General features: G+C 44.1%; 1 protein-coding gene across 1 annotated transcript in view; it reads right to left on the bottom strand.

Moving 5' to 3' along the window:
* Positions 1 to 271: 271 nt before the first annotated feature.
* Positions 272 to 13,754, bottom strand: part of LMX1B (LIM homeobox transcription factor 1 beta) — a 107,841-nt gene continuing 94,358 nt past the window's right edge. Inside the window, exons 4-8 of the mRNA XM_040607676.1 lie at positions 10,219 to 10,397; positions 9,141 to 9,218; positions 8,676 to 8,742; positions 7,669 to 7,830; positions 272 to 5,922 (exon numbers count right to left, since the gene is read on the bottom strand). Coding sequence (XP_040463610.1) covers positions 5,765 to 5,922; positions 7,669 to 7,830; positions 8,676 to 8,742; positions 9,141 to 9,218; positions 10,219 to 10,397 — 644 coding nt within the window. The 3' untranslated portion in view covers positions 272 to 5,764. The remainder of the gene's footprint in view (positions 5,923 to 7,668; positions 7,831 to 8,675; positions 8,743 to 9,140; positions 9,219 to 10,218; positions 10,398 to 13,754) is intronic.

Below are 13,754 nucleotides of genomic sequence, written 5' to 3'. Positions count from 1 at the left end.
AAAGGAGACCCTGCCACTGCCCTTGCTGTGTCTCTGTGGCAGAAAGAAGGGCACCCACCGAGCAGCCTTAACTACTGTTCCACACCACGAAAAATATTAACTCAGCGCCCAGCAATCACAGTCCCCTGGTTTTGCTGCCTGAGAGAACAGCAGTGCCATCCCCAGTATGCAGAGAACGTGCTTTCAGTCTGCAAAAACAAAGGAAGAACTGCACACTGAAAGAAAATCCTGCTTTGTTTACAGGTTGCTTTTATTTACAAATATACTGAAGTGTAATCTCTCTCTTTTTTTTTCTTTTTCTGTTTTTGTTTTAGAGTGTGTGTGTGTGTGCACGTGCACGTATGTGCACATGGGAGGGAGCATAATGTATGAGAAACTCATGTATCTTAGCTGCCAGGCAATGGTGGCAGGAAAAAAAAAATGCAGTGAAATGAAATTTTAAAACACTAATAAATAATTTAACAATGACAAGTAATTAAATTAAAAAAAATATCCGATCTACATACATTATGGTGGTTTGTTATCAACAGAGGGAAAGGAGCAGAGAATCTACGCTGAAAGGCAGCTGGTTAAGTATGAGAGAGCATAGTCATATTTTTTACAAGTTAAATTGTAACAGACAGCTACAAAATACTACATTTCGATAACATAAATACAGAATATATAAATATACAAGTAATACAGCCATACACAGCTAAAAAATAGGGTGTTCACTTAAAAACAGAGTTCCCAATGCAAAGTATCTGGCAGTCCCTTCACAGTCACTGCTGCGCAGAAACGGGGTGTGCAGAACCACAGGGACCCGGGCTGCGTCCTTGAGTAGGGCAAATAGTTGTCAGTTTATTCAGATAGGCCTCAAACAAGCAAGACCATGCTTAAATCCCACCAAAGCCAAAGGACTTCAGGTACCTGCCGAGGGGTAAGCAAGTGCCCCAGTAACCCCCTAACCAGAGAGAACAGATGCCTGAAGCCCTGGCCACGCTGCTGTGGGTGCAGAAGCCGGCTGTCCCGTGCCACTGGCGCGAGGAGGGTGGGCTGGAGAGGGACCCATACATACTGGGAGTGTCTGTTCTTCAGAAATGCATGACGTGGTTTGGACATGGGATTGTGTAAAGCACTATCCTGAGCACTTGAGACTTTGGGTACTGTGGCTCCAGCTCCCATGGCTTTGATGTGCTTCAGTAGCCTCTCTGTCCTTTCACTGCTGTGAACAAGCTTCAGGCTTGTAAGAACCCTTCCCTTCCTCCTGGATTCTGCTGTTAATTTCTAGTGACTTTTCGGGACAACCAGAATTATTATGACACTGTTCAAAGAGGTGCTCTCACAAACCCCAGCTTGCAGCATCCCTAAGCAGCATCACAGAGCCTGGTTCCCCAGGGCACCTGGGTCAGTGGCTTGGGATATACTTCTGATCCTTAAGGAAACTGGAAGGGAGTCCTGAGCACAGTAGGAAGAGGTAAGTGGGTTCACATCATCCCTGGAAGGTTTGCTGGCATGAAGGACCTTCCCCATGCCATGATGGCAGAGTGAGGTGGCTGAGTTGCTGCTGACAGAGCAGCAATGACCCTTCAAAGGACCTGGTAATTCTCATCCAACTTCTGCAGGGTGGGCCTGAAAAATCCACTCAGCAGCCATCGTGAGACTAACATGAGTCACATCTCAGGCACGGTTAGCAGCAACTGAGCCAAGTGATCTGGATGTTTTTGATGACAGAGTTTAAAGAAGAAAAGGAGATAAAAATGCCTAGGATGGTGTTTCAGTCTTAGTGATTGCAACGACCACACTTTACTTACAGCAACATAATTGTTGTCCGTGTTGTGACTGTGAAAAATATTTACCACTAGCCCCTCAATGCTTATGACACAGGGTTTAATCCGTAGTGCTGTGGTAAACGGGGGGCTGAGAACAACAGTGCACGGTACGAATTGTCCCCTCGACAGTCAGCCATGCAATGGAAACATGCTGCTGCCCAGCTGAGAGCCTGGCAGTGGGATCAAGGACCACACTGCTCCGTAACCATTTCTGAGTGCCCTACGTGCCCCCATTATGGATCTGGTAACCGCACAATAAAGACTTCTGAGGAAGCTGGCACTTAGCATATTCATTCTGATCTCACAATCATCTTTTTTAAACATTATTGAGCAAACACTGAAACCTAATCAATCGTCTTTTACTCAACTGCATCTTATCACCACTTCAGTTTAACATATATTTCTTTCTTAGCAAAAAAACCATGATTGAAACACCATGAAGAGCTCACTTGATGCATTTATATTAGTGAGGGGTTAATTTCCTAGGGAAAATGATCACTGTAAGGTGCATGTAATAAACTGCTGTCATGACCTCTAGCCTTCAAGCTCCCATATGTGCAATCATTGTTTGTGGTTTCCGTGGAAGTGCCAGACGCTAAGAATTTTTGGCAAGAGTTTATCAATTTGACTCAGTGTAAGATATTACTGGGATATGGCCCATTAAACATTTTACTTTCACCTGATTGGTGACATTCCCTTGACAATAGAAGAGTAAAGCAGAAATCAAAAAGGTCAGAGGTTGCTATATAATCCTTTACTGCAGGTCCCAGGTTAAACCCACAATGATCACACTCCAGTAGGGCAATTCATTCCACAAAAAAAAGTGACATTTATTTTGCTTTAATGAACTTTGGCCTTTGCCAGATATAATGGGTCCACTGGAAATCATTGGCTATGCATTCCTTCCCTTGACCAGCAGCAACCCACAGTGGCATGGGAAACGTTACACATGCCAGAGGGCTTGGCTGTGTCGTGCACGTGGCACCAGAGATGGTGGAATATGGGGAACAAACAGCTAAGGCATCATCATACAACACACCAAGGAGAGAGGAGATGGTATGTACAAGCAGCGAAAGGAAAAAAAAGAAAAAATAACGGTGGCAAACAGTCATCAAAAAATCAGCAAAAGATTATGGTTACTTCAGCTATAAAATGGGACATCTGGTTCTTTCCTTGGAAATGGATTGTTTTTTTCAATATCCAGCTCAGAAGCAGAGGTAGAGTTGGGACAAGGCAGTTCTCCAAACTGTACGTCACATTATGGTTCCCTTAGAAATCCCTGTAAACACTAAAAATGCCATTTTGATCCTGCCAGTAATGAGGGATGAAGCAAGGTCGTGCCTATGTGTAGAGTCTATAAACTCAGTATGTCTGAGACGGTGAAGATACTTTTCTATGACTCTAAAGTAAAGGAAAACTTGATGAATCTGTTGAGATCAGTGGTGACAAATGTTTATAATGTGCCATATGAAATCTGCTTGCCTTCTGCCCTGCAAGCAGTGAGGATCACCTGAGTTCTTTATAGATGGTTGCTATCGTGTAGAGAAAGGAAATTGTTATTTATTTTGATACACAAGGAAAGGGAAAAATAATTGAAGGGGGTGAGTAAGAAAAAATTCTTCCAATTTTAAAATATATCCAGAGGTTCACAACCTTCAACTGAAAATCCACATCCCTGTCAGAAAGCGAGAGAATGGTTGCTAGCAAAAGCATATGGGTGCAACAGACCTGTCTCCCTGGGCATGGCAGCTGCAGTTTGGGTTGTCACGGTGGAGGGAGAAGATGGAAACCTGCAGGGAGGGGAGCGATCGCCCTGGCATCGGTCCCTTTGCTCACCAAGGGCTGTGTGTGTGGCAGACAGTGGGTCTGCCACCCTGCAGCAGCAGGAAGGATTTGCCTTGGGTCTGCACTTTGCTGTCTGCACTGCACACACATAGTCTTCGCCCCTGGTGCTTTCCTCAACTCCACAGAGTGAAAATGCACGCACTTATCTTGCAGATAAAAACTGCTTTCTCAAGAAACCTCTAACAAGCTTGGTCCATGATTTCACACTGGGAGGAATGTGACTGTAATTTTTCCCTTGGACCTATCATCTGACTCTTGCCATCCACCCCTCTGGGACACAAGGAGGACTTTCCCCATCAGTGAAGGGGTGGGTGGCTGTCCGGGGGCTCCCCAGCAGGACCCCAGCTCTGCTGAGGTGAGGCTGCTCTCTCCTCAGGGGCCCTGCTCTGGCTTCTCCACCCAGGACAGGAGTCCCAGAGCATCCCACGCTCCTGCAGAAGGTGCCGAGCCCCACGGGAGACTCTGCAGCACTGGCCTGGTACCAGTCCTCAGCCTGGAGGAGTTGGATTAATCAACACTTTGGATTTGTTTTCGGCTATTATGGTCAATATATTAAAAGGTATTTATTTGAGAAAGTGCCTATCCTGCCAATCTTTCCCCATGAGCTCTATTTTGAACACACCCTATAATTACTGATATTACCCTGGCAAATTTTCCCCATGAAGTTTTCTCCACTGAAAGCCATGACCGTACTTGTCTGTCTCTCCACATTATAATTATCACCAGGCAATATTTATAACTATACTATTATTATTTATGATATTTTATGCCCTACGAAAACCTATATGACACATGCTCAAACTTCAGCATCTGAGACATTCAGACTTCAGCTGGGACATTCCCTTCAATTTGTGTACTTGTTCTTCTTATGTGTGCACTAATAGGTTCATTTTAGAGTATTTCTTGTAAATACAGGAGTCCTGTCAGTGCAAAACCTGCAGGACTTGGGTTAGACTCCAGCTCAACATACCTAAACCTCCCATTGTGTCTCTTTCATACCTTCTTTCCCCGGGTCAGTGCACATTTCAGGACTTCTGATGGTTCAGGCTAGAATTCTGTATCATAGATTCTTGCTGAAGCAAGATAATTAACTAAAGGAGTGCTTAATTATTCCAGATGGACAATGGAGCATAGCACATTTATGCCTCGTGCAAAACATAAACAAACAGACCAGAATGAACTACACATGTTTGCCAATCATGGTCTAGACTTGAAATTTGGCACTGCAGTACTTACAAACAAATGTAATTGTTTTATTCTCACACTTCAAAAAAAAAAAGAATTAAATAAAACTCTGCCTTGTAAGCACCTTTAGTTTTAATTATTTAAGATCAATACTAACCTAAATGCCTCTGTCCCTAACATGCATCTCCTCTCCAGGGTCATAGACCTTTCTTATTACGAAATCACTGGCTTTCTCCACAAATATTACTGTTAACCAGTTTCCTCAGTATCATATGCATAAGGGCTATAAACTAATGAGCAGATCTAGGTTATGTAGAAAAAGTGTAGAAAGAAACAAATGTTGAACGTCACATTTACATTAACTTCTCACAGTTCAAATGGCAATTTATCCACAACATAGTATGAATCATGCAGTAAGAAAAGGGAGGAATCTCCAGTTTCTTTGATTTATTTGTCATATGGTCGACTGATGTCAGTATCAGTGGCTTTAAAAAAAAAAAAAAAGTTTAAACATCCAAAAGAAAGGAAGAGAGAAAGGAGGAAAAGGTCTAGCTTTCCGCAAAATCCATTTCCTTTACAACCATGAGCTCAAACCAAACCAAACCAAAGGCTGCTGACGAGCAGGGTCTTCTGTTCCTTCCGTGCTTGTCTCGTGGTCTGGTGCAAGCTGGGAATCAAGGGTATGGGACTGGTGGATGTGTTTTGTTTACATATATATATGTATGTATGTAGGTAGGCATTAATATATATATACATACATACACATATATGCACACAGATACAGTCTTCCTAAAAATGCTCTTTGCAGTCCAGAGGCAGCAGGAGTCACTGTGAAGGAAGAGCTGGGCAACATATGGCTGTAGAGTCTGCACTGGAAAAAGTCACTGGCTAAATATACGCCGGCTGTTTGTTTTCTTTTATTTTCATGAGGCGAAATACGAGCTCTGCATAGAGTACAGCCTGTCAATGGGGTTTCCTACTCTAGCCTGCATGGAGTTAACTTCAGAAGAGGCAAGAAAACAGTCGCTCAAGCTAGTTAAAGAGGTATCACTGTCGATATCATGAAAAATGGAGTCGTTTCCTGCAAATGAAACGTATACGTTAAGCTGGATTCTGTGCAGCCAGAGGAGGACATAGTACACACGGATGCCTACGTGTTGCACACTGCAGCAAAAGGGAACCCTCCTGGGTTTGGTTTTACATGTTAACGTAATTTCACTCTAAGGGTCCAACCTACACTAAGAGGAAGGCTAGCAACATATCTGCAGAGTTCAGCTGGCAGCAGTGCCACTCAGATCTGCCAGGATTTAATTTCTACATCAGTCAGCGGCACAGGAAAAAAAAAAAGAGTCTGGGCTGATGACAGGAGCAAACAGTGCCAGGGAGGAACAGGCCCCCGGCTCTCTGTGAGCTGGGATCCGGCAGCAGTGGGGGCACCAGGGCTGCTGAGGAAGGTGGGACCAGACATGGGGTGCCCGCAACAGGGAGAAACTGTCTGAGCACCGTAACCAGCAGTGGTCTTCATTTACTCACAAGGTAAAAGAATGCAACCAGACCCAGGAGGAGACCCAGCCCACCTGGCCTCAAGTGAGCTATAGTTGTATACATGCTTTCATTTCAGAAAACTCCACTCTTTTGGGGCTGGTTTGGAACAGCACCTTTTATTTCCCTTAGCAACTAAGATTTCAGCTTACTTCAACTCTTAAGGTACCAGAAAGTGCTCAAGTCCTGTGAGCACTAAGAAAGCGTTAGTCTGGCTCTTTTTCCTCATGTACTCATCTGAAATGGCTTTGAGCTACCTCCTGCACTCACTTCGGAGCACAGAACCTGCCTCTCGAGGACATTTGCTTAGAAAGCCAAGGAAATTGTTAGCAACAAAATCACAAGCCATCTAATGCTCACTGGGCCTTCAGATGTCCTCAGCTCCTTACAGGATTTACCAAATTGCCTAGTGTGTACTGTGGACTTGTCTCAGTGGGAAAAGTAATAACATGGACCCAAAGCAGATTCCTTGTTGGCCTGTGCATGCTGTGCTTGTGAAGTGACATGCACATGGACCTCTACAATGAAGTAGAAGCAAGTCTGGTTCTGGTCAGCAGAAACGAGTCTGATGTAACAGGCCCTTGTGGGCTACAGCAAGGCCAATAATCACAGTCTGAGAAATCCTCTTAAATTTTATTTAAATGCCACACTGCAATTGTCCAGAATTATCTATTAGGCATTTAATGCTTGTGATGCATTTGGTGTACCTATCCACTTGATGGTGTGTGGTCAGGGAATCATGAAAGCAAACCATCATCTTGATTTTGGGCAGAGAATAAAATTATGCAGGAGAAATGTCCTGTGGTGACACATCTCTTAGTAGCTCAAGAACTGTTCTTTAACAAATCCATGCATCCAATCTGAGGGATCTTAGAGGGGTGCTTATTCATTTTGAAATTAATAGATTACTTCTTTATTGAAGGCACTTTTTCCCCCCCAAAGCTTCTAAGAAAAAGGAAAAATTTGTGAGGGAGCTAGAATTTGGTACTGTTTATTTTTCAGTGTCTTGAATAGTGGTTTAAAAAAGCGGAGCTGGAGAGGTGATGTTGCTTGGTTTGTCATTTATCAGAATTACACTGTGAAATAGTTCTGAAGGGTGTCGAGAGCCCAGGATGAGCTCTCTTCTAACCCCTTATGTGTACATGAAAATAAACACACAAAACTGGCTGGTACAAATCCCAGGAAAAAGGAATTACAAAAGCAAGTAACTCTACTGAACCTGTGGTGTGTGAAGCAGCATACGAACCCTGCTATTTCTGATGCGGCAGAATGATGCATGCCTTACCATAAGGGTTCATGTGGTCGCCTGGCATTTGTGGAGGGGTAAGACCCTGCTGAAATGGGTCTGTGCCATAACTGCTTTGATCCATTGCTACAATCTGCTGCTGTGGTGGTGCAAGTGGTGTGTAAGATGTCATCATCCCTTCCATTCGGTTGGACATTACTTCTGCAAAGCAAACAGGAGGGCACAGTCACTGCTGAGGAACAAAGAGGCAGCAGAGAGTAACACCAGTGGCAACACTGAACTCAAGGGCAAAGAACACAGCTGGGTGTGTCCTGTCATTCAAAGGAGCCTTCCAAATTTTGTTAAAAGTACAACCCTGAGCAGTGAGTTGAAAGACTTGTAGTTTCTGAATATATCATTTCTGGAGCTCCTGGGTGCTGGAGCGTACCTTCCCGAAGTCTGTCCTGTGTGTGACATAGACCTTATACTCTCTAACTTATGTTGGTACCAGTTTTTCTGGTTCTGTGTAAAGAGGAGGATCTGAGGCTGCAAAGCTTTGGGACACGGAGAACCTCAAAAGCATCCACGGAGCAGCAGGGCCAGCCCTGCTCCTGCCCCGGGGTCCGGCCAGCTGCTAGGGCACAGGAGGGGCTCCCTGTGCTGTGCTGCAGCAGCAATGCTGACACCCTTGCAAGCAGCCTGCAGATGCCCAGCTGAACACGGTCCCCCTTCCTTCAGGAGAAAAAAAAGCCAGATCTACCTGGAGTGAGCCTCCTGGAGATCTCCTCCACTGAAAGCACCTCTGTACTGCACATTTCTTCTAGAAAGGAGGTAACAACTTCTGTGTAAGCACTGCCAGGGTCTGGCCCCGTGGGACAGCTCTGGGATAACCTGGGGTGGGCACTCAGACACAGCACCTCTGTGTGTTTCTACTGATGATGGCACATTATCCACAGACTTGGTGCATGCCCTGCATGGCTGTTCTTAAGACATGATGTGGGAATGGCACTTCAAGAAACCTTGCAGATTCTTTTCCACTTGCTTTGGCTTCATCACAAATCCCCTACCTTGCCCTAGTCGTTGCGAGTTTTGTTGCTCCTGCTGCTGCTGATGCCTTCGTGCTAGTTTTTTCATCTGAATAAAAGAGGAAGAACAGAACAATCTCATGGCTCTGAATGCAACCATTTTGTTGCCTTACAAAACTCTTTGCAAACATCAAATTGATCAATACAAACCATTTATATTCATGTACACACCACTGTGGGTTGTTTCATTTCTAAGCTTTAACATTTCAGTTTCCAGTTCATGTCTGCATGCAACATTTACTCCCAGCCTCATGTCACTTTGAGCGCATGAACTTTATGTCTGTGTTTGAAAGTTGCCTTTCTTGTATGGATGTAGACAGCAATGCATGCAAAATATGTACAGTTCAGTCCTTGGGATCTCTGGGGCATGTACTACATCTGGGGTTCGGGTATCTGTGCTGGAGAACAATTTGCATTTTACTTTTGAGAACTTGACAAACAACCTACCTTTGCTCTTTGGTTTTGAAACCAGACCTGGACAACTCGCACACTGAGTCCTGTTTCAGCTGCTAGTGTTTCTCTGACCTACAGGAGGAAAAGTTTAATGATGTAATTTTTTATATTTTTTAAAAAACTAATCAATTATGTTAAGAGAAATATGCCTGTATTTACAATGGTAACTGCCTGTACAGAATTACATTTAAAAATTCCTCGTATTTTTGCTTGTTCAAGTTCTGTCCTTCATGTCACTATGTTTTGTGAGTACTGAACAAATAGCTGTGTAAAAAGACGCAGAGTCATTTCGTAATTTTTATTTTACCCATAAAACAGTTCTGTGCAAAAAGATACAAATTTGGCTGTGAGTATTTTTCATTTTGTTGAGGTACAATGTCATACTTTAGAAGGGCAAAAAGACACATTGCACTGTCCCAAAAGACATACTTCGTACGTCAGCAGGAAAATGTCACTTCTTGTAAAAATGACAGCTTTCAGGATGCAACTCCATTTTTTCCCAATCAAACTTAGGGAAACAGTTACCTTGGTTGCTTTTTGCAAAGATTTCATTTTCACCAGCTTTGTCAGCGAAGCAACACATTATACATTTCCCTACATGCTATAAACAAGATCCATAGCAGGGTTAGGTTTCATAAAAAGGCAAGACTGGAAGGACAAGTAGTGGGACCAAAGCTGAGCAGCCATCTCACTGGATAGTGACTCCCTCTGCAGTGGGAAGGAGGAGGGCGAAAGTCACTTGTTTACCTGGGCTCTGATAGTCAAGGCCTATTTCATGTCATACAAGAACCAGGTATTGTTCAGCAGGAATCAGTCACGGAGCTGCTCTGCATACTGCGGGTGAGTATCTAGAAATAACAGTGAGGAGGTTGGTTCTCAGCTGCTGATGGCTGCAGGCGGAGACAGTATTTGGGTGAGCATCGCCATATGCTGGCCTGGGCTTGGTATTCACCCCAAGGCACCTGCTGCTGTCCTGGGAAGTGGCAGGGGGCTGTCTGGAGCTGTGGCCTGACCTTGTCACCCCCGCAGCCTGGCATCAGAGCTGACTTCAGGTCCCTAACAAAGCACATACCTTCCTACAGGGCTTGGAAGACACTTCAAAGGATGCTTTGAATGCTCGTCTCTGCTGCGTAGTAAGTATTGTCCTTGGTCGTTTAGGTCGTCTTGGATCCTTCCCATCATCACTTCCTTTTCCTTGGGTTACTTGTCCTTTGGTGGGCTTAACATCTCCATCTTCATCATCACTTTTAACTGGTGAAAAATAAACAGGATATAAAATTGTGCTTGTTCCATCAAAGTAACAGGGTGTTTGAGAACTGCTCTTCAGCTGCCAAACTAGTCAACAGGTTCAGCTATTATCCCTGTTTATTTGAACACGTAAAGCAACAGCGGGCAGGAAGAGACTATCTCAGATTTGTGTGCACTGTCTAAATCAAATGCCACAAAAGCATAAAAATATGTTTTTTAATTGAGGGCATGGGACTGATCAGTCCATGAAGCCCAATGCTTCAATATTTCTAGGAATCAGGCACAGAGACTTTGCGCCCTTCTGGCATTCCTTGGTCCCCTGCATGCTCCCCTGCTGCAACCACATCAACTGATACATACCTTTCCCAGAGCCACATCCTCTCCTGAAGCATTAGTTGCAGACCTGTACTGCTGCCCGCACGGCTATAGCAGCAAAACAGTGTAAATGCAAGTGTCACATAAATATCTCAAAATCTGTTTAGCTAAATATAGTGTAGATTCCAGTTATTGTTCTGAGTATTTTGAAGCTCTAGGGATGATATCAAATGTAATCTTTGCCATCTCATTTCTGTATTGCACAGAAAATATCAGCATTCTTTCTCTATGTGTTACAATGTGTCTATATGTGCATGCACAAATTTCTTTCTTGGTAAATACATACAAGTATATATGTGCTTGTGTAGACCAAATAGACTATTTCTATTTTCTATAGTTAAATTCTGAATATTTGTACAATCAGGTGCTGTTACCAGTGTTACTATATCATACTGGGAAATCTCAATTGCAGTGGCAAAGGCTGAAGAGTAAGCACAAATTTTGTTGGGAAAAACAAAACTTTGCAACTCAGCATATTTTATTTCAACAGACTACTGATTTTTCTTCCAGAAAACATTAATACAGTATTAGAAGGACTTCAACATGAAGAAACACACTTCAATTTTTATGTACTCAAAGATTACATTTGGGGAATTAACAAATTAGACTTTAATTCATTTTAGGGTCTGATTATTATGCACCTAGCAATCTAATCACCTTTTACTTTAATAAGCATCTTTGGCCTGATGATTAAAGAGAAGTTCAGTCATTTTAATAACCATGACATTATTAACTTTCCAGCATGCCATTTCTAAGGAAAGGTTTGTGAGGATTAATATTGCTCATTGGAGAGTTACGTTTGTGTCCAGTGGATAAACAATTGATTGGAGAAGGACACACTCTGCGCCAGGCCTATGTGAAAGCATTTGCTCTCACCCAGGCATCTGGGAGATCTGTGTTGTCGATGTTATTTGACAATGGGAGACAAAACATCCCATTTAATTTGTCAGCTTGTTTTTCAGGTTTGGGTTTGGCTAACAGAGAATAAGGAGGAAGAAAAAGCATCTCCAGGAGTAAGAAACTACCTCTTGTGCTAAGAGAAAATGGAACTGAAACCAAGGTTGTTTTGTGCCACTGTGGCAGCTTACTGCTGATTACAAAATAGAAAATTTGGTCCTGCAGGACAGCCTACCCCTGCCCAAAGCACATCTCCAGCACAGGCGCTGGCAAACAGCAGCCACCAGTGCCTGTGCGGCAAGCGAGGAAGGCAGGGGAGGAGGATGCCTGTGCACATCGCTGTGGCATGGGAACAGCCCTGCACACAGCTCTTCAGAGGGAGTTTGTCTGGACACAGGCAGGCAGGCAGCAGGATGCTGAAGCTGGTGATGAGAATGACATGCCGAAGGGCAAGTGGGAAACCCGTGTGCCCTGGGCAAATTCGCAAAGAGCCCAAAGCCTGTGACACAAGATTTACAGAGCAGAGCACTCAAGGTCCTGCAAATACAGTATGGCAATAAATAACATGCTGCTCAAAAAAAGCCCCCAGTCCCACCTGTCCTGTCGAGCCAGCAGTGACCTTTGTCTTGCAGCATTCCTGACATGAAAATATAAATTTCAGCAATGTGGAGAATATGGCTCTCAGATCAGAGATTAAGGTTAATTACTGCTCCTAGATAAACCGGAATAATGCATTTTCCCATAAACCAGAGGCAGACATTCATGTCATTTGTACACTTAATGGAATGGTAATTGTTGATCTTTCTTAGACATTTTCTTGGGAAACCAGCATGTAATTACGATGGCTGGCAGCAGTTTGTGTACACACTGTCTCTAGTCTTGGGATGAGCCAGGGCACATGGGCAGCAGGAGGTTTTCAGTCTCCTTGAGTGTATATGGCACAGGAAGGAGGCACTCCATCTCTCCTGGAACTGCCTGTGAGCCTGAAAGCCAATCCTCACTGTAACCAACGCTAGATCCCCTGGGTTTTGAACTGGAGCACCCAAATGCAGTGTATGAACTGTTTGTCCAGTGCAGCACCGTGTTCCCAGCCCTGGACCAACAGGAAGTGGATTTTACTTACTCTCTTCTAAAACCTTCCCTAGGAAATGTGTGGAGGACAGGAAGCATTTGTCTCCCCACCACCAAGAAGATTTCAGGGAAGACACCCACCAGCTGCTATCAAGGGTGAGAGCTCCACTGTCTTCTTTAGGAGAAGGCAAAAGCTCTGGCCACAGTATGGTGACCCTCTGCCTTAACTCCCAGGCCAAGCGATGCAGACTCTTGCAATCACACTGTTCAAACCCCAGGTCCCTCTGAAGAGAGAATTCACACCGCAGATTAGTAGCAGTGCATTTTAGTAAAATATCGAGCCTGTTGTCCCTGGATCCTAAACAGTTTGCAATCATCAGGAACAGCACAGGACCTGAAGGGCACCCCTGAAGATCTGCAATGGGTGAACTCTGCATGCCTCACTTCTGTACCATATGTAGCACACAAGCCACAGTGCAGCTGTCACATAGATGATCTCCTAGGTTGACACCAGAATGGGGCTCAGACACAAAACAGCAGGTAGGCAACAGATATGATCAGAAACTAGAGCCTTAGTAGCACCCAAGAGACATACTGCCAGGGAGAAGTCGGGAAGGAAGTCAGGAGAGCCAAGCATTGTAGCTGGCTTGGAAGCACCCAGAGTCAGACTCCTCATTTAAGTTATTGCTTTTTATCTTTCTTTTTTTGTGAGCCCCCTTGCCTGCCTTAATTGCAGTGGATACACAGGCAGCCCTGCCGAGCGGGCAGCTGCCCTGGCTCCCTGCAATGCAGATGCTATTGCTGCAGCACAAACCCACTACTCTGTTACTTTCAGATTCTCCTCAGAACTTGTGTTGTACTTGTAGTTTTTCTTAACATTACCATTTGTGACTGGCAGAGAGAATACTCTTGAAAATCATATTACTACTATGCCCATTTTCCTAGCTCGGTGCTGAAAGTGTATGTGCAGAGCATCCACTGAAAATTTATTAAGTGGATGGAAAATGCCTATGGAAA

This window comes from Falco naumanni, chromosome 9 (genome assembly GCF_017639655.2).
Source record: "Falco naumanni isolate bFalNau1 chromosome 9, bFalNau1.pat, whole genome shotgun sequence".
Classification (NCBI taxonomy): Eukaryota; Metazoa; Chordata; class Aves; order Falconiformes; family Falconidae; genus Falco; species Falco naumanni.
Note: the sequence above shows the minus strand (reverse complement) of the source record. Positions and strands in the feature narration are given on the sequence as shown.